Source organism: Aythya marila (assembly GCF_965140915.1).
Source record: "Aythya marila genome assembly, chromosome: 21".
In the NCBI taxonomy this organism is placed as follows: domain Eukaryota; kingdom Metazoa; phylum Chordata; class Aves; order Anseriformes; family Anatidae; genus Aythya; species Aythya marila.
Window position 1 is genome coordinate 4,356,905 of NC_139062.1, and position 21,399 is coordinate 4,378,303.

At 40.1% G+C, this 21,399-nt stretch overlaps 1 protein-coding gene across 3 annotated transcripts in view; it reads left to right on the forward strand.

Moving 5' to 3' along the window:
- The first annotated feature begins 835 nt into the window (after positions 1-835).
- UBE4B (ubiquitination factor E4B) overlaps positions 836-21,399 on the forward strand; it is a 38,941-nt gene continuing 18,377 nt past the window's right edge. Inside the window, exons 1-10 of one of the 3 annotated variants that reach the window (XM_082777030.1) lie at positions 836-1,126; positions 6,908-7,094; positions 10,928-11,063; positions 11,624-11,711; positions 13,342-13,486; positions 14,334-14,562; positions 15,016-15,423; positions 16,279-16,392; positions 19,903-20,044; positions 20,556-20,656. In XM_082777030.1, coding sequence (XP_082633156.1) covers positions 1,103-1,126; positions 6,908-7,094; positions 10,928-11,063; positions 11,624-11,711; positions 13,342-13,486; positions 14,334-14,562; positions 15,016-15,423; positions 16,279-16,392; positions 19,903-20,044; positions 20,556-20,656 — 1,574 coding nt within the window. In that variant the 5' untranslated portion in view covers positions 836-1,102. The remainder of the gene's footprint in view (positions 1,127-6,907; positions 7,095-10,927; positions 11,064-11,623; positions 11,712-13,341; positions 13,487-14,333; positions 14,563-15,015; positions 15,424-16,278; positions 16,393-19,902; positions 20,045-20,555; positions 20,657-21,399) is intronic. The other 2 variants (XM_082777031.1, XM_082777032.1) reach the window with 2 other exon arrangements.

Genomic DNA, 21,399 nt, shown 5'->3' on the forward strand with positions numbered 1-21,399 from the left:
ACGTGTCAATGTAGAGCTTAGCAGTGCGGTTTAGTGGTGGACTTTAGCACTAGGTTAAAGGTTGGGCGAGATGATCTTACAGAGGTCTCTTCCAACCTGCAGAATTCTGTTATTCTATGACTAGATGCAGATGCAAATCTCTAGATGTTTTTCCACAGGAAGAGGAAAAATATACGTCAGGTTCAAACGAGAGTTAGGGGTAAGGCCCAGTATTGAGTGCTCAGTGCTTCAGCTTTCCTTTGCCATATCACACCGAGTGTGATGATTAGACTAAAAGCTTAATTATGGCTCACGGAGAAGCGGACTAAGCCCTTCAAGGCGTGAGGCAGGAGAGCCCATGAAGGGGTCTTCAAGGAGCATGAGGGGCACGAGGGGACCCACAACTGGAGGTCGGTGCCACCACAGCGGGTGGCTCCACACATCCCTCTGAGGCTTCTCCCTCCTGTGGGCGAGCGGAGGCGCCCCTACAAGCGGACATTTCCCCCATTTCCCCTCATGCCCACCCCTCCCGGCCGCTGCCCCTCAGCACCGCCCTCACCCCCTCCACTCCCCCCCCCGTTGCCATGGCGCCGCCGGGCCCCTCCCCTCCCTCCCTCCCTGCCCGCCACGACTCGCCGCCGCTTGGCCCCGCCCCTCGCGCTCTCCCCGCGCTCCCCGCCGCCTCCTCCCGGCCCTGCCATTGGCCGGCGCGGCGCGGGGCCCGGCATGCCCGCTGCCCTCGGCGGCCTCACGTGATCCCGCCGCAAGATGGCGGCCGCCGCCCTGTTGTTTTGATGAATAATCCCTGCGCGGGGCAGCGGCGGCGGCGGCGGCGCGGGCGGGGGCCGGGGCTGAGGGGAGCGGGTGGGGGGCGGCGGCGGCTGCGGCTCCCCCTGGGCCGGCGGCGGCGGCGGCAGCAGCAACAGCAGCAGCTGAGCAGCGGGAGAGGGGGTCGGGGGCTGCGGTAGCAGCGGGTTTGGGGCGAGCGAGGCGAGGCGGCCCCGGCGATGCCCTTGTGAGGCGGCCCGGGGGGCTGAGGCGGCGGCAGAGCGCTCCCCCGGAGCTGCCCCGCGGCGGGGCGGAGGAAAGCGCCCTCGGTGCGGTCACCATTAAGAGGAAGGCGATGGAGGAGCTGAGCGCGGACGAGGTGAGGCTGGGAGAGCGGGGAGGGTGGGTTTCGGCCCCCCTAGGGCGGCCCCGCTGGCTCTTGCGGGGGAGATCCCGGTGGGATCCGTGCCCGCAGGGTGCTGCCAGCTTTGCCCCCTGCCTTCTCCCCATGTCTGACCCCCCCTCCCCGAGGCTTGTGGATGGGGTCTGGCTGCTGCTCTGCTGCCCGTCCCCCGCCTTCCGCCTGCCTGCCTCTGGAGGATGTCTTTGTGCTGAGCGACAGGCGTTGTGTGCGTCTTCTGCCTGCGATTTCAAAAAATAATTGCAAAAAACACTCTCTTTTATGCAGTCAGCACCTAAAATGTTGCTTTCTCGGGGTCTTTGCTGAAAAGCAAGGTGTGTGGTGGATCTTATATTGAATATAGTTTTGCCTCGAAACAGGCTTGCCAATCTTCTGAGGCTTCCTTCTGATTTGCTCTTTTTCAATTTAACCTCTTATTCTTTCACTTCAAAGTCATAGATGTTGTGCTCAGCATCAGACATGGAACTATTTCCAGTTTGTTCCCTTAAAAGGGTGCCCCCACCCCCTTTTTATTTATTTATTTATTTATTTATTAGTATAAACTAAGATCTTACGCTTTGCTTACATGTTGGTGGACTCTCAAAGGAATTCTGCCATGGTGTTGATCGGGATGTAGGGAGTTTCCCACTATGCTGCCCAGTTTGTGTGCATCTTCAACTCTTCTCTCACCTCCTTAAAATATGGGTTCATATCAAAGTGTGTTGTATGTAATGTGTGGTTATCAGATCAGCTACAGCCTAGGCTTCTTGCTATAGTTGTATTCAAGGAAGATCAAAAGAAGTTATTTTTGTGCTGTACTGTATGTTATGGCTGGGTTGTAGATCAAGGTGACCACTGCCATCACTCAGGTTTGTATTCCAAAAAGTTGTTTTGATTATGTTGTGCCTCGTGATTTAGCAATCCTGCTACGTTGCAGCAGGGGAACTGGGAGGAAATGCTTCGTGCTGTTTATTTGCTGAGGTCCTTACAGGCTAGGGAAGCACTGAGACAAGGAGCCCAATTCCGATGGTGGGGAGAGTGGGGTAGGATGCTGGTGTTGTCATTTCTGCCATGAAAAGGCATCTTTAATTTTATGGCTGTATTTTATGAGTGCTTTATTTACTTGTGATCCTTCCTATAAACTGCGTTTTGATTATGAGGTGTTTTATGATTTCAGAGTTGTTTGATCTGTGTAAGCTTGTTTGTGTCACTGCTTCTGCAAGTCTCTGACATCATTCGGAGTGCTGCATTGTGAACTGAGGTTGCAGAAAATGAGCTCTCCGGCAGGGACTCATCCACCTATTCTGGCAAAATGTTTGTCCCAAGTGACTTGGAGTTTTCCCATGTCCTTCTAGTGCAGCTCAGCTAGGAGCAGAACTGATTGGTCTTTTAGGTGATTGCTTCAGACAAGCTTAATCTTGTAGCGTTTTAAGAGAGTCGTGCTGTCACTTTTTATTGTTAATGGGCCCCTCATTGTAAAGGCAGAGCCAAGTCAATTTTAATACCACATCACCATTTACTGTTACTTGATGCAGTGGATCCTGCATCAGAATTGAACTGCATAGAAAAAGAGCCTTCTAAAATAGAAATGTTTTTATCTTACATACGTGTTCTATCTGAAAAAACTTATTTGGCATTAGCTGAAGGAGAAAAAACACTTAATTGATTATTTCCTTATATTGAAACATAATTAAGTATAACATTAACAGGTTTTAACTTTAAAAGAGGAGAGATAGGATTCAATTGATTAATCGCTTTGGTATTAAAGAGTATATTATAACTTCAAGAAGTTATATACTTTTTTTTTTTCACTGATTTTTTTTTTTTTGGTGTGTTTATTAAAGCAGTAAAGTTGTCTTTTACTACAGACCATACTAAAATCTTTAGATAGGGAGAAAATTCATTTTCTGTGTATGAAATTTAACATCAGTGATAAATAACACAGTGAGAATAGGGACTGCATATAAAAAAGCAAAAGGAAACCAAGCATGGCATAAAGTGGGAAAGAATGATGTAAACTTAGCCTCTTTAACCATCTACATACGGTTTTTGAGTAGTTCAGCATTGTGCCTTCTGAGCATAGACCATGATCAGCATCCCCAGAAAATGAAGCATTCCTTAAAATCTATTAACATGCTGTAAAGGGTGCAAGAAAATAAAGGTAATCCATTCAGATTACCCCTTATTGTACAAATTTGGAGCTCTGCCATGCTTGTGGAAGGATAAAAATTTTCCTTAAAATCTCACTGAGCAGTTGCTACTGAAACAGCTGCTGACTCCGGACCTTTTATACAAACAGGGTACGTGAACCTGAGGGACTAGTCCTCTTGCTTGTGTCTTTACTGGTTTGCTGTGTAATTGAATTATTGGTTAACTGTCTTTAGCAGGGTGCTATTTTAACATCTTTGTTGTAGTGTGCCCAGCTAAGAGTTGTTTACAAGTTCAGTAAGATCCAAAATGCATTTCTGAACGTTACTATCCTGAGATACAGTCCAGATGTGTCCAGCGAAACCAGTACTAATTAAAAACACAATGTCCCGTTTCCATTCAGCCAATTACATTTCTTCATTAACCCTTTAAAGCGTATATTATGGAGTTGTGCTCTGTAGGGAAGGTAGACTATGGAACAAAGAATGCCCATGGAGTAATTGGTCCCAAATAACTGGTCATTATTAGGTAACTTAACGATGTGTAACAGCCTGTCACAGGTCGCTAGTGCAAGTAGTTATTGCTGAACTCAAGGGTTGGGTATTACCGAGGTACCCAAAATGTCCCTAACAAAATATTTAATACAAAAAACCCACGTGTTATTTCATGGTGATGTGGATAGTCATGTAACCCAAAATGAAACCAGGCCACTGACTTTGAACCCGCAATTCTAGTATGTGGTCTCTGTTGTGAGGAGGCAGGAGGTCAGGGCCTCGTTTGGGCTCAGTACCGCACAAACACCCTACATCTTCCAAGTCCCCGCGTTGTGCCCCAAGCAGAAATTCTCTCTTATTCCCACATCTCAATGCTGTTCAGTCTCCAGGCCTGAATGATTTGATTTGGTAGAAGGTGTGCACTGGTTTTACGCTGTCTTCTCAGACCTCTCTTTCAGCCTGCGGCTTTCCCGTTCGAGAGTTGTATATGAAACCCCAATTTTTTCCTCTCTTACTCAAGTCTATAATCTTCAAATCAAATTTCAGATTTCCTTGAAAATATTATGTAAACCTAGAGGAATATGGTAACTGGGTATCTAGGAACCAAATCTGTTTTTTTAACCATCGTTAGATGTAACCTCCTTCATGAAATCTGTCTCTTTTTCAGTGTAAAAATATTCAGAATGTATTTATATTTTTATGTTAATTTGTTCAGCAGTAGGAAGGGTAAGTATAATTTGTCTGTCATCCTTAAACGGGTAGGGAAAATCTTGTATCTCTTTAATTGCGGTATCTTATCTAAAAGCATCTCGGTGTCTCGGCAGGTTCCGCTGTTACCTCTACCCTTTTTCAGAGTTTCTTCAGGGCAGTTGACAATCTGCAGCGTAGGTCTGTAAGAAGGATAGGTGCTTGCTTGATGGACTCAGAGTGACAAACAAACAGCAAAAGGTCCAGCTCAGTGTCCTGTTTCTAAAGCATTGATTGCAGCTGGTATTGACGTAACTTCGGTGTTGATCTACTCCAGCTCTGTAGATGAAGAAATGTCGAGTGGCACAGAGGACCTCAATTATTTGCTTGAAGCTGGGAGATGATGAAGAGGATTTGTGCAAATTATACCTTGTGAGGGATATGAGCTTGTTTGAGTAATCAAGGTTTGGCTGTATTTGAGAATAGATGATAAATAAGTTGATGAATATTAACATTTTGAATATATTTGTGTGTTCCTCATACAGTTCTAAATCTGGTGTTAGAAAGGAAATGGCTAGCAAGAAAGAATATCAACACTTGGGGAGGAGTTTCACATCACATTTATTTTTCTTGATCTCTGCATAATTTCTTCATTTTTCTCCTTCAGCCACTTCTGCATATATGGGGGGTTTGTGTGCATCTTACTTTTTTTCCCCCTCTATTCCTGCGTGCTGTTCCACTATCTGAAAAAGAAAAACATGGTTATGAATTAGATGAATGATAAAGAAACAGCTTTAAAAAATTTTAAATCAGCCCCCTAGTTAGATTTCAATTCAGGTTGTTTAACTTGTTATATTTTAGCTTTGTGAGCTATGAATAATTCATTTGGATTCAGCAATAGGGAAAATAGATATCGGGATGTGTGGCTGGCATGTTCTCAGGTATGCCTCTGAGGAGTGAGAATTCTTTTGGTATTTTTTTTTCTTCCAGATAACAATTGTGGAGAGAAATTGAGATAACTTCTTACATCTCTTTTTGAGAGACACTAGTATGTACAGTTTCTACTTGTGGCAAAACTAAACTGTTTATGCAATAATAAGCTCTCCTGTTTTGCTCAACGAGGAGGAGGAGTTAAACAGAAACACACTATGATTAAAATGTATTAAGAGCAACAACAAAAAAGGATTTATTTTGTAGCTGCCCTCCATACTCATGTGGTGACAGCACTCATGGTAGAGATGTTGTTCCAGACACTGTTTTCCCACAGTTTTTGAAGTCTGATTTAATTTGATCTGTTCTTCTTCCTCTTGGGGTAGATTTCACAGACCATTAAATGACTACAGTGATGTGGCATAGACATTGACTTGACACAAATCTTTTGTTCGCTCTTTCACTTGCTTGGCAGTTCTTCAGGATTATGAGCAGAGATGAAAACCGATATATTGCATTCAGCACTCGGGCATCGGAACGCAAATAGGGAATAAAATGAATGGCTTAGTTTTGCAGGGTGTGGGCACCCTCAAATACGATGCTTTCATTTATCTGTAGCTGAAGCTTTTGTATTAGATCCTTTGAGGCAGCCTGTATAATTTTTTTTTTCATTTATGCTCCAAGCTTTATGGTCATAAGTTACAAGTTCTATAAGTTGTTCTGCCCATTTGTTTCTCATGCATCATATTAGTGTTATGCAGTCACAGACTAATTTTAATAAATAGGTTCACAATAGTATACTGAAGTTAGATTTTTAAGGCAGATGCTACTACACCCTATTAGTAATGTGCAAAACCTGATTTTTTTTTTTAATTCTGTTTAGTTGAGCCTCTCCAGGTGATGAGAGCATGTAATTTACTGTCTTCAGTTACTACTTGAGATGCTTCCATCCAGCAGTTGCCTTGTAGATTTTCCAGTGTTGCAGATCTGTTTCACATGGTATTGGACAATGTTTTTTTTTAATAATGTTCTGTTGGATCTTCTTAAGCAGAAGTTTTTATTAGTATTACATGGTGTGAAATTAAGGCAAAGGTCATGTTCATATTATCCTTTTTATCAGATTAATGCCGTTTGTTTAATCAAATGCCAAAATAAAGCAGGACGTGTGTTAGAGGTTTTGAAATAGCCGAATAGTAAATGTTAAACTTGTCTTACACAACTGTTTGAAGGACAAATTCTCAGTGCAGATGGTTTTTGAAGGCAGCAAATACATATGTTCAAAATAAACATCAGAGGTACTTTAGTATTGTCACAAAGAGCAAAGAATGGCAATAAGACTCAGCTACAGGTGGCAGGTTATCAGGTAAAGCTGCTCTGTTTGCAGTGTTCCAGGAATAAATACCCATACCATGTGGGAGGTGCAAAGGGGGTAGACAGTGGGGTGAATGTGTATGCCCATGCAAATGAATTTGTGCATTTATGTTTGATTTCCTTTGTGCAGATCCGTCGAAGGCGCCTTGCTCGGTTGGCAGGCGGGCCATCTTCCCAGCCGACCACACCACTTACATCACCGCAGAGAGAGACCCCGCCAGGACCACCTGCAGTTGCACCAACCCCAGGGCCATCCCATAGTCTAGGCCTAAATGTCCACAGCATGACCCCAGCTACCTCTCCAATTGGTGCATCAGGTAGGTTGATGTCTGAGTGACAACAATTTTTATTACATCTGTGCTGAGTCCATTTTCCAAAAAAATAAATGGTTAGATACATTTCTCCAGGTATCAGTAAACTAAGGATGGTATTTAAAATCTTACCAAAGATTGCTAAGTTTGTAATACAGTTTGAAGTTGAGGAATATGACGGATAGAATGCCAGTCTACCAAGGAGCAATGAAAAGAGCTTTCTAGTCTTGCAACACAGTTCTTAATGTTTGGCTGCTACTTACGGTTTAACAATGAGTCCCAAGTTCATTTCTGATCCTTAATTACAAGCGTTTGGTATAATAAAACATAGTAGGCTGTGACTTTGCATTATCAACATAAGAATAAATTATTTGCTTTCTTGTTTGTTACTTTGCAATGTTTTTGAAAAATAAAGGTTCTGACAATTCCAGTTTTTACTGCAGTGAGTACAAGTGTCATATATATAAATGACACTTACTTTGGAAGATATGAATAGTTCTTGATCTATTAAAGTTAGACAATGTCGAAAGCATGGAAAGTTGGGAGAGTCTCTGTAGAGAGGTCAAGACCGTATTCGTATGTGTGATGCCACTAAATATGACCTAAAATATTTTGATTTGATGACCTAAAATGTTTTGATTTACAATTGTATATCTTGGAAATAGAAACAAATTGGCATGTTTCTGCAGTAAGGTGTTCTCATCTGCCAACTTGTTTGATGTGTTTTGTGTTAAGAGGGTCACAAAACCAATCTCACAACAAATACATCAAGATTGTTTTAAGCAAGTTTTCAATATGGTTTCTAATAATTTGATAGAAATAATTTTCTGATGATCCTCAGTAAGCATGCAGAAATCCTAATATATTTGCTTTCTGAAATGTCATGTTTTTTGCTTTGGCAAGAACAATAAATTGAGATTTCTAGTCTTCTGGTAGCTTGTAAATGAATTATTTACAGTGCTGCTCTGAGATATCTGGAAGGCACTGCTTTCTGCTTATTTTGCTGTCTTTTATCCAGGGCAGGCCAGAGAAAAGTTACCAAAAGCATTTCCTGAGCAAAGCACATCGCAGTTGGAATTTAACACTGCATATTGTCCTCATGATTATATACAGCAACCCAGAAGCAAAGGTGTCTTTTATTTCACTTATTTATTTTACAAATAGTGCAGAGTTCACTTGCTGTGTTCACTCATCCTGTGGTTACATGACTATTTTAATCCCTCTTAGGTCCGGCCCTTGCTGAAAGGAGTGTTTCTCTCTGCCTCTCGCTCTGCTGTCAGTAGCAACTCTGTGGTGAGGTGGATTGTGGACTTGATCCAGGTGGAAACTAACCCACAAAAAAAATTAATGGCTAGTTTTCAAACAGATGAGGTCCTGATCCATCTTACTGCACAACTGTATAAACACAAATGCCAACAGAACAGGACGTGTGGAAACGCTTACCTGAGGGTAGAAATGTTCATACATTGGCGGACCGGTTTGTTGTGGTTTAAAGTGGTCTTACAGTTAAGACCTTAGAGATTTTTGTTTAACGAGTTCATCCATCTGCACTGGACAGTTGCTAAATACACAGGCTAGACTGTTTGATCACCAGCAACAGAAGGTATCTAGCCAGTCTAGTGTTTGCTTCCTGGAGTGCCAGTCATAGCAGCAATTCAATAAGGCATGATTTTTTTTTTCATCAGGATAAGGGATATGGTGAAATTTGGGAATAAATCAAGAAAAAATCTTGACAACTGATTATCTGCTGTATTTGTTCAGCATAAACGAGGACTTGGCTAACGCTGTGTGGTTTGCAGGAGTTCCTTTGCAGCAGTAGACTGAAATGACTGCAGAGGATTTAAAACCATTTGGATGTACAGAAAGCAGCCCCATCAGAATAATGTCCTTGGAAGCATCTGTTTCTGTAAGGAGTTGCATGTCACGATGAGATCAGATTCATGCATTTGTTTCATGGAAAGTGTGATCATTTATTTTGTGTGTGCTTCAAAAATATTTTGGAGAGCCTAAAAATAGTGCCTCATGGACAGCCACGCGTACTGGGTGTGTGGTCTTTGTAACTTTTACAAGTCCTTGCATGCTGTTGTGCTTAAAGAGGCCGGGTACTGACTGCTGCAGTGCAGTGGGTAAAATACATTTACCTGGCAGAAAGACCCCAAAAGAATGTAGGACAGTGCGCTCTTCACCACGATAAGCCATGTTTGCTCTAGTCCCCTTATCCACCGAGCTGGGGAGGAGGAGGAGGTGGAAAGATTGTGCCTTGGTGTGACTCGAGGAAGACTGCCTCTTTATAACTAATGTACTGATAGAGAACCAGGCTGTCACTGGGCTATCTTTAATCAGAGACATGCTAGAATACCCTCCTGAAGCCAGCCTTTCCCTGCCATGGATATTGTTTCCGCTAGGTGCTACCTGCGGGGGAACTGCATCATTGAAGTTCTGCTATTGAAAGTTGCCTTTATAGAGATATAACCCGATTGACATGAGCAACTTAGTTCAGAGGATGCATTTGGTGTTTCTGTATCTTTGGGTTTAGGGAAGAGACTGTGCTGGGGTTTGGGTCTGTGCCTCCTGCAAGGGCTTGCAGTGTCAGAGCTGTAATAGCCATCCCTGCAGTCCCGGGACTGGAAGTAATAGAAACACCAGTTCTAAATGGACAGCTTTCCTTGATGTTTCCCTGCTTCTTGGGTGAAATCTTTCATAGACATTTAACATTGGTAAACAGGTGCTTAAGCAAAACCTAACTTTCTCGAAGGAGTGGTAATATCCAGTTAGAGCCTGAAAGATACTAAGCAAAACAAAGAAGCTTTGAACAAACTGGAGTAAAATTTTAAGTCAAAGTATTTTGTGGTGGACACAAGTTACTTATGCATTCTAGCAAGGTGCCTCTTAGGTGTCTTCAGCTACAGAAGGTGGCTGTTTGGGTAATCTGCTTGTTCAATTCTTTTCTGAATACCAGTGCAAATTAATTTGACCTCACGCTTTTTTCCACTTTTATGTGAAGATCGCAGTGTTTTCAGGATACTGACTAATTTCCAACTTAAATAAGGAGGAGTTAAATATAAACTGTTTTTAAGCCCAGGGAAGTGGAACAGGAGTTTCAGAGTGGTACAATGAAGCAACTTTCCCTACTTCCCATGCTGAATATCTAGTTGTTCTTCAGCAAACTGTTTCAATGATGTTCTTTTAAACTAGCTGGATTTTTTAACTTCATTTTTAACATTTGCATGGATTTTTTTTTTAAATTAACCCGTTTCAAAATCCCACTGAAAGCAGACTTGCTCTTCAGTGGTCACCTTTACATGTTCCATATATGTTGTGTTTTAGGATGATGTGGATTTGATGTTCACTTCTCACCTGATGAGGCTGGAAAAAGAAGGATGCACATGAGTGAAAGGCTATCGTTTTTTTTTTTTTTTTTTTTTTTGAACACTCTTATAAGTCCATGCTAATTCATTAACTGTGCTGGAGTCAAGTTTAAGTATTCGTCAAGCCTGACATCATTCACTTAGCTAGACCATATCAGATTTTAAGTCCAGACAGTTTTCCAGCACTTTTTATTATGGGAGTGAATCTCTGAGCACTCATGGATGCAAATTGAATTTTGTTCTGTGTTATAATGCAGGTAAGCATTACTATATTGCTGCTGCAAAGGGAAATAGAAAATGTCATTATCTTTAGTCAAATGTGATTATTATTAACGTTTATTTCCTAATACATTACTAAGAATGCCTAACAGTTGTACTGAAGAACAGTATTCCTTCCCCCTTTCCATCAAAGTGATTGTGTAGTGCCTTCTTATCTCTGCAGTAGTAATCTTGGTGGTGTCTTTGCTTTAGGAGTAGCCCACCGAAGCCAGAGCAGTGAAGGAGTGAGTTCACTCAGCAGTTCTCCATCTAACAGCCTTGAAACACAATCTCAATCTCTCTCTCGGTCTCAGAGCATGGATATTGATAGTGTCTCCTGTGAGAAAAGGTAAAAATAATAAGAAAGAAAGCAGTTTGTATAAGCCAGAAAATGTTGCACTGTGCTAATCATCAAAACCATTTACACAGGAAAAAATTCTGCTGTTTCTCACTTCCAGCCATGTTAATACAATAGGTTCAAATGCTTAAGTATGACGCATTGTTTAGACCATTGTGATCTTTTTTCTAGTCTGTCTTAGATGGTAACTCCTTACCTGAAATGATAAAAGACAAAGCATCATCTCAGACATCAAATGATGAGCATGTCTGTTGGGGATGATTCAACTATTCTATTTAAAAAAGAAAAGATTATGGAATGTGATAGCAATGTGGTTTGTATTGCCTGCTGAAGAAATTTAGTGTTGTGTTTCTTGAATTCAAAATAAATGTAACATGAGAAGCATTTATCAACTAGTGACTTTTAATTGTTCTTTGTGCATATGTCCACTGCTGTTACATTGGTTCTTTCTTGGCTGCTTAAGGTGATGTTCCTTTGCTCAGCATCATACAGAGGACTGTCTGTGACTTTCTGCAAGTTAATGGACTTTTTCCTCTTATTTCCACTTACAGCATGTCCCAGGTAGATGTGGATTCAGGAATCGAAAACATGGAGGTTGATGAGAATGATCGCAGAGAGAAGAGGAGTCTGACAGATAAGGTTAGCCCATTATGTTGGCTGTTCTCTTCTAGACTACATGTGTAGATTATTGCAACATCAAGCTTCAGGATTTCATGGCATGGCTGTTCAAATCATGCAATTTGCAGTTAAGTGTTGTTTTTTTTTCAATGTAGCATATGCTTCCCATATGTAAAACCTTATTTATTTTATGAAGACTTCACCTCAGATTTGATAAATTCTGCCTTTTCTTCTACTGCTAAGTTTTCCCTCGCTGGCATAACCTTACGTGGCTACAGCTTTGCCATCTGTAATATTCCTGATGTTTCCCAGGTGTTCTCTTCTTTCTTAAAATGAAACTTTCTTACTAGAAGTCTGTGTAGGTAAGCATCCCAAATAGTGGAATTGAAACAGGAGCCAGGGGTTTAGGATGGAGGACTGATGCAGAACATTAGTTTACAGTGAGTTCAGCTATCTCCCTGTTTTCAACACTTTCTTTTGAGAAGATGGAACTAACTTTCAGATGTCACCTGTGAAAAACTTCTTCACTGTTCCTCATTGAAATTTGCCTGAAGAAAAAAACAACCTCCAAACCTCTAAGATGTCTGGATTTTCTCAAAATAGGTTTATGAATGATTTCTGAAAACACTGAGGAAAAATACTTTGTTATGTATCCTGCAACAGTGACCTATTATTGTCCAGATCTATTTTTTAACACGCAGTATTAAGAAGAAACACTTTTTAATATACTTCTGAAGAATGTTGCAGATTATTTGTGTAGCTTTTAAAAGTCTACTAAGTGCCACTTCAAATGTAAGCTGAAATAATGCTATATAATAAGATTTTGTTCTTAATGATATTATATGAAAGTAAATAAGAATATTTAGCTATCAAGGATTACACAGGAGGTAAAACCTTTTAAAGTAGAAAAAGGAAGAAAGCGTGTACAAAGCTTTAATTCAGTTTTGAGATAGTCCTCTTTGTCATTGGGTTTTAAGGCCCTTGTGAAATAAAACCACAAAGAAATGGGACATCAGCGTGGTGGAGAGAATTTTCTACAATTCTTGCAGCGCTCATTAGATGCCTTTGTTTATTCCTGCACTGTCAGTAATAAGCTCAGTTGGTAAAAGCCTGGCTTAAAGCCATCTAGCAATAACCCTGCTGCAGAATCCTTTCCAGTCAATTCCTAGCTGCAAACAGGGCAGCTGGACAGCTTACATTGTGCTACTGTGAAATAAATAGCTTGGAATCAAGGACAGTCTTGAAAGGGTGGGGGGTCAGCGGAGAGTAAAGTGAAGTTTTGCACACTTGGCTCAATTCCTCTTAACTTTTTGGTGTCTCCAAATGCGTAAGTGAATAGACAGCGTGGTCCTCACTTATGAGCAAAAAATGTTCCAGTTATCAGCATTCTTATTATACCATTTTTTAATGTGTTTGGGGAATTTGCTTCCTGCTGGTATAGTGTATTTCTGCTACATCTTTTCTGCATCATGTTTCCTTTTTTCTCTAAACTGACAGATACCTGCATTCCTTGATAAACATGCCAAATCTTCCATTGAGAGTTAGTCTGCAGCTATTTAAAGAAGATCTGCATCTGATAAAATTGTGACTTGACCAGTACAGTTGTAATTAATGCAAATAAGTTAACTTCTTTTCTCCCCCTCTAACCAAGGAACCTCTGTCTGGGTCTGAAGTATCTGAGGAGCAAGCTTTACAGCTGGTCTGTAAGATCTTCAGAGTCTCTTGGAAGGACCGAGACAGAGATGTTATATTCCTGAATTCCCTCTCTGCTCAGTTTAAGCAGAACCCAAAAGAAGGTAGGAATCCAAGCTGTTATTATTGTTAGAGGTGGTTTCAGTTGAGTGGCACGTTTCCTCCCCTTATCTTTAGCTTTTTGTATTTTTGCTGTGAGCCACCTACTTGCAGTCTTTGTTTGATTTCAAGAGTAGGAGGAAGGTGCATCTGCAGTCAGCAGATGTACCAGGAAATGGAATTCCCAAGAAGAAACATGGGACAGCTTGGTCGTAGTTCTTGTTGTAGTCAATTGCTATGATCTTGCTAGTTATTTCTTCTGTTGTGAGACTACTGTGCTGATACTGTCATGCTGTTGGATTTTTTTCAGAAAACTTTTACTGACTTAATAGGTTATCTTGAATCATAGCTGACATTTATAGAAATTTAGCAGTTTATTTGATAAGCTAACAATTTCTGATTATTTTATATAATTTAGATTTTGTCAGCTGTAAGATACGACCAGAATGAAACTTGATTTTATATGTAGGCATGTGTAGATTGTGTTACTTTGCGTTGTTTTTCTTTGTTTTATGACATACCTTTTCCCATGCAGCGTCAGGGTGGGAGTATGTGAGAGGGATGGACAAGGCAACTCTGTTAATGAGTAGTAGCACCATTTGGTCATGTATGATCTTTGGTACTTCCTATGACAGTTGAATTCTTGTGTGGTTGTAATTTCGGAACCTAGTTAATATAGACAGAACTGTAGTTACCGTATTTATAAATGTAAATTTAATTATTTGCTTTTTGCCAAGAGCAGCACTGTTTTCACACATGTAAATCACTGTCCTTTTTAGTTGAAATCTCTGACTAATGTGTTGTTGAAGACAGTAGATAAGGGTACTAAATTTCTTCTTGTATTCTTTACAGTGTTTTCAGATTTTAAAGACTTGATTGGACAGATTTTGATGGAAGTGCTGATGATGTCCACCCAGTCAAGGGATGAAAACCCATTTGCCAGTCTGACAGCTACATCACAGCCAATTGCTGCAACTGCCCGGTCTCCTGACAGAAGTCTAATTTTAAACACGGGCTCCAACCCAGGAACCAGCCCTATGTTCTGTAACGTGGGCTCCTTTGGTTCCAGTTCATTATCCAGGTGACTTCTGATTATAACTGAATATTGATTTCACTTTAATATTGATTGGTAGACTTAGAGAGGCATAGAAATGTCCCAAGAACCATAAATAGAGTAGATATTAAAAGTTCTTCATTCTTTTTCATGTGAATGTCTCCCTGCAGTCTCACCCTTTTTTGTTGCATTGCTGTGGCTAGAAGCATATTTGACAGATTAAAGCCATGTAGGTCATTCCATCCAAGAAGTATTCCTAACATACATCAGCAAAGGCTGTGGATCTTAATGTGTAGATTGTGACATAGTTTTATTCAACATTAATAAAAAGGACTAATGTGTGTGAGCTGCAGAGCTATAGCTGAAGAGTCAACAGAAGGGGAAGGGCATCTGCTGCTCATTTGATCTTTTTCACCCTTTTTCTTCATATCCTAAAACATTGCTTTTTTGTTTTTTCTTCTTCCCCTGTAACTGGTTTAGTCTCTATGGGACTAGTCCAGCTCCTACTACCAATTTCACAAGCTATGTACCAATGACTGGTTCATCTCTTACCCCACCAGCCAGTTCAGTTGCCACCACCTCTGTGCCTTCCATTACTGTCAGCTCTCACCTGACAGCAACAAGCCCTTCTTGGATGCAGCCTTCCTCTCCGAGGTACCGGCCGTACACTGTTACCCATTCTGGAGGCTTTTCAGCTTCTGTCCCGCGTTCCTTGAATATTTCCATCCCACCTAGTTCACCAAGTCCTTCGGTCATGGCTGCGAGCCCTCCAGCCATGCCAGTCACCGCATCCAGACAGCGACCCACAACAATGGGTCCGCCTTTGTTTACTGCTTCACCCAGTACCTCGCGCAGGCGTTCGTCTTTACTGAACAGGATTCCTTCTAGGTATTTCACAAGAACACAAGAGTGCGTTTCATGTGTGCAGTGCAGGGTGTGGCATGATCTTGCAATTTGGAAGAACTTATGTTTGTGCCGAGCTCACCCTACTCACCCAGAGATGATTTCTGCATTTCGGTTTGCACTAATACATTGACTTGCTAACAAGCTGTCTTTGCCAAGATGTTAAAGCTGCTTCTGTGAGCATTTGAGGTGGATGTTATTACTTTAAAGGTAGCAATATTGTTTTGATTTTCTCCGCCTTTTACATCCATCCCAGCTAAACTTAACTTTCCGTTCAGTTGTTACTGCTGGATAGTAAACCAAGCAGACCTCCTGCTTTGAAAGCAGTTTTCTCAGTAGGGCTTCAGTCGATTTGATGAAAGCTGTTACTTGCTGGGCTGTGTTAGATTTGATTCTCTAGTGCCTACATTTAAATTACAGATTAGCCTGTTTCTGTAGGCTGGGCCAAGTACTGCATTTTCTCTCTGGCTGCTCCTAGAATCCCCATTTGCTGCAGGGGGAAAAAATGGAAAGGCAAGGTCTTGGAACCACTGCTTCATAGCTCAGTAGATTACAATTTTAATACTGTTCAGTGATATCTAAATATTCCCACTTCAGTCATATTCTTTACAAGGCCTTCAAAATTAAGTTTTTGGTTTGTGACTGTGTGGTGTTTGGATACATGAATAACTTGTAATAGTGCCATGGAGCATGTTAGTATAGTCTTGGTTTTTACTAACATGGGGTTATCTGTTGCCTGCATGTTTAGGAAGATGTTTTTTGGCAGACTTGCAAAGAAAAGTTGTATACTATTTTTGGCTTAAAAAAATCTGATGGCCTTTCTCATTTCTGTTGTGGTAGTATATACGAGAACCCTTTCTCCCTCCTCTTCCTTGCCGTTTCTGATGTGTCTGAGGACAGTAGTGATGAAGAAAATGAAGATGATGATTTTTCTTGTGTCCAGTTTGGGTCCAGGTATTGGAGAAAGAGAATGTAACCTGCATGTCTGGTTGCCTAGGCACTAACAGTATGTGCAGCGTCAAGTGTTTCTCAGAGTAACTTGGGAAATGAGTAAAGCCGAGCAGCTGACTGGGATGGTTTTTAAGATGGTGTATAAACATGGATAATGAATGCTAGTTAGTCAGCTATTTTTTTGAAGAGATGACTAAGATAAAGGAAATGTTAATCATGCTGCCTTTTAAGTTTAATGAGCATGGTTTCTGAAATGATGCTTGAGTTGAACTCCTCGTTGACTATGAGAAGGAATATTATTCACCCATGGCTGTAATTTTAAAACCAGTGGTACATCTTGTTGATGTTTTCCTATTAAAAAGTTGGAAAATTAGGACAAATATTAAGATGTGGTGGCAAATAGCCAGTTGATGCAATCGTTATCATTTTGTTTCAGATTCATTGCTGTTTGGCACCTTAGAATCTCTTCTCTAGCCTATAAAGAAAATACACCTGAAAGTTGGACCCCCTGGGGACTGTGATTGTTTTTGAGATGCTGGGTAGTAGAAGCTGATGTAGCTGGAACAGCCAAGAATGGAGGGAAGAAAAGAGCAGAATATTTTGCTGTGAAACAAGCTTAGGAGTCATATAGCAAAAACCTTTTACTCTGCAAAATGAGGATTGTTATTAGTTCTGTCTGGAGGCTAGCCAGGTAGTTGTGCAAAAATAGCACAACCTACAGAACACTGGATGTGCCAAGGAAAAAAAAAAAGCTTTTGGAAATGTGAATGTGGGGTAGGATCTCTAGTTTTACATCCCATTGCAGAGTAATATTGCAATGTCTTGGCACGTACAGAAGTGTTTTCGTATGAGGGGTGAATTTTTGATGTGAAAAAATGAGCAGCCCTCCTACAAGGTTGTTTGTCATATCCAAGTGATTTGTGTTCTTTCTCTAGCTGTTGGTGCAAGTGATTCTTTCTTCTCCCATTAAAATATGACATTCATCAGCTTCATCATATGCACCAAAATTCCCAAAGCAATGCCCATTTGTCTTGTATCAACCCAAATTGGAGAAAGGGAATAAATGTTGTATACAAAACCATATATTTTAGGAAGACTCTGAGAAGTGATACCTCTATAGTCTTGCTAGTATTTTGACTATTTTCTATGATCGTTCAGGTTCCTGATTATGATTGATAGTACTTTGGAGGTGCCTTATGGCTGGCCACATTGTCTTATTCTAATACACAGAGCCAGTGACAGCTTACAAATGTTTCTGTTGAACAAATGTGATGAAAAGAATTTTTTAGGACTTGCAATCCCTGTTCAAGTATTTCAGTTACAGCAAGTCAGGGAAAGCTAACTTCTCAAGCCTTTTAAAACTGTCTAGGTGCAGACTGTAGGAAATATCTTGGGCTATTAGGGAATGCCCTAAAACTAGGTATGAGATAAATCTTTTCTCCACCCCCCCACTAGCATTTCTGTCCATGACTGTTCCTGTGGTATGTTGGGACACTACTGATAAGTCAGTTAATTAGAAGACCTTCCAGTTGCCTCTCCTCTCTTCCATACCAGTCTAAATTCAGCAGAGGGAACTCAATAGCAGAGGTTTAGGCCTTTGTGTGTGTGCATGTAGATGGAATTTAGGATTGTTTTTCACCATTGTTTTGTTTAATACTTTTGCTGTTAGCAATTTAATGTAAATATTGGATTGAGTTGCATGGCCTTTGGTAAGGATTCCTGAGGTTGCTATGCTTCTGGAATCTTGGTTTCTATATTATGTCCTGGCATTCTACAGCAGTAGATGTTAGTTAAATTATGAACACAGTGACTATACAATTACGCAGCAACTGCATTCTGAAAATACCAAGGCATTCAATACGTTTGTAGGGGATGTATGAGCTCTGCATTGGAATAATTTCAGTTACTGCTGCAGTGAAATCATTACCAGAATGACTAACTACAGAAATAGTAATTTTGTAAATAAATAGATTTTCTTAAAGGGGTAATTTTTAAGCTGAGTGTGAGAAGTCAGAGGTTCTGTTTCTCTTAGAATCATAGAACCATGACGCTGTTCCTTAGAACCATAGAATCATATAAGAGACAATAGAGAACTGATGCATGGTTTCATGGTAACCCAGTACTATTTTATTAGAGCTACATTTTATGTGTATTAGTTTCAGCTGAATAGCTGAAAACAAATTCTCTCTGCAAAAGAGACTTCTGCTCCTAGAAGTTATATTTCTTCAGATGCTCAGCTACCAGATACTTCACAAGTAATAACCTTTATGCAATTCATTGGTTGGACTGCAAACCTTACCTATTAGTTTTGTAAAAAAGAAAAAAAAATATGTTTTGTAGGAAATCCCAGTTTTGATGCAGTCTGTAGTTCTAACCATATTTTTGTAAAGTTGCATCTAAAGAAAAATGCTCTTATTTCTAAATTTAAGGTTTGGGGCTTTTAAATTGATCTTCCTTTTAAATACACTGTGATTGTACACTGATCTTCAGTGAGGAATAGGAATAGACCATCCACATGATTGCTATTTATTTTCTTTGTATTTTATCTACATAAGGTGAATATATCTTCTCTTAATTCCCTTCTGTAAAATAAGGGTTTCATTTTTAATTAGCTTTGTTAAGCTGTTACATAGAGAATAATTCTGTTGAGATAACAAATCTGGGACTGTGAGTCGAGGGGTCTGTTCTCCTACTTAATTTGTCACTTGTCTCAAGCATAGTTTTGTCTTTGTGGGTTTAGTTTTCATGTTTACAATATCAGTGTTTTCTTTTTTCTCCCCCGGTAGCTGTGCTACTTAATGAAATGGCCTATTTTACTATGAGGGAATTAAAATGAACTGAGATGAAATTAAATAATCTTTAATGTGGAAATGTCAAAAGATACATTGCTTGGATGTGTTCCCTCCTGTTTGTTTTCTCCTTCCTTAGAGTATATAGCATGATTGTTTGTAGTCCTCATCTATAATCTGGGGTCTCTTCTTTGTAGCAGGAGACTTTTATTTTCCACGGGCAGGCTAATGTTAACAGAGTTGGTGAAATTTGTAATTTCATGAGTGATGTCCACGAAGACTTCTGCAGAAACTGTGCAGGGGTTGCATCATTGCGTAGAAGTGTCGTGATGTCCTAGGACTTGAAACAGCGTTGATGTCAAGTACAACATAAAGGCTGTTCATTTTCAGTGTTGCCATATAATGATGATTTATCGATTCCCATTAATTTTTTGCACCTTGTTCCCATCTCTAAGATACCTTATTTAATAAGAACAAATTCTTTGCTCATATTCCAGTACAGCTGAGGGATTTTTTGTGTGTTGGACAAACTGTTAAATGGAAAGTTATTTGTATAGGGCACAGAAATGGTCTTAATTGTTGAGAAGGTCATGTGTGTGATGGAGTGGAGTCTTCAGAGATTTGACAGAAGAAGTCAAGAGCTCATTAATTATTAGATTGTGCAAGAGTGAAGAACTGGACCTTATGCTCTGTTTCTTTTCTCTTTGTGTGTGTATTTTTAAAGTATGGGAGGCTCTGGCAGCTCAAGCGTTTCTGATTCCTGCAACGACCACTTCACCATTGAAAGCTGTAAGGAGACAGAGATGCTGAACTACCTCATTGAGTGTTTTGACCGAGTTGGAATAGAGGAGAGAAAAGCACCAAAGGTATATTTGAACAGACTGAAATCACGTCAGTGCTGTTGCAGACAGTGCTTTTACTTTTTAGTGGGGAAAGTTCGTAGAAATGGGTAGTTTGTTCTTGATGGCTTTGTAGAAACAGATTTGGAGAATTTATAAAGTCCCTTTACCTTGTTAGATCATCATATGTGAATCTTGTATGTGTTTTACATTTCTAAAATAAGCACTCTGCTTGAAGCTGTCTTTCTTCATTGGAACTTCTGCGTTTTATTGGCATTTAATCTATGTAAAGCATACTTTCATGAGACCAGCTCCTAACCAGGTTTGTGTATTTTCCTTTAAGCTTTACTTCTAGAGAAAAAAGCAAAACAAAACACAGCTTTCTAGGTATAAGCTAAGTTTTTAGCTGAAGTAATATGCAAATTAAAATTTGCACTACATTCATACTACATGAATGAAGAAGTTTATCATATTGTCTGCTTGTTCTGTATCTGGATACTTTCAGTTTGTATTAAAATTACCTTATTTTTTTTGTCAGATGTGTAGCCAGCCGACAGTTAGCCAGTTACTGAGCAACATTCGATCACAGTGCATTTCACATGCTGCTTTGGTGCTACAGGGATCCTTAACACAACCAAGGTAAATACAGCTCATGTTAATCATGAAAGCTAGGCTGTTTGGGGATTTATTTTCTTCTGAAGATTAGGTTAAAAAAAAAAAAAAAAAAGCTAAGTTTTTGGAACAAGGTATATTTATGTGCCAGAAGAATAATTTACTCTTCTGCCATTGAATACTGCCATTAATATGTTGATGGAGAGCAATCTAGGTGCTTTTAAATTGTGTTTATATCAAACAATTCAGGTTGATTTGAACAGTTTAAATGGGGGATCTGAAATAGATACTTGATTATCTTTCAAGCTGTACCTTTTATCCATTGTGTTGTGAGATTAGTTTTGTCTTTATGTGAATCAGTGTTGACACTGGAATAAGTTTTGTGTATGTAGTAAGACAAAAAGATTTTTTGCAAAAACCCAGGGAGCAGGTAAAAGTAATGACTATTAATTCAGCAAAGACTAATGTTAAATTTTTTCTTAATGCTGGTAAAACAACAAAAAAATGTTGTTCTTTCAGTAGCTGAGCTTAACAAAAGGTCTTTTCATTAGAGAGGAGTAGAAGGCAGAGCCAATTACTACACAGAAGCCGTTATTTTCTTCCAGACTCATTAAACTGAAGTGTGATGTTGGCAGCAGCATCTGCTTGAGAATAATCTTTACACAAGTACACTAGAGAAGGCAAGGTTGGTTACTTCTGAAAAGAGCAGGTGTCTACATATGGATTATCTACTTTCTGGCACATCCTTAAATGTGATGACTCTGATGTTT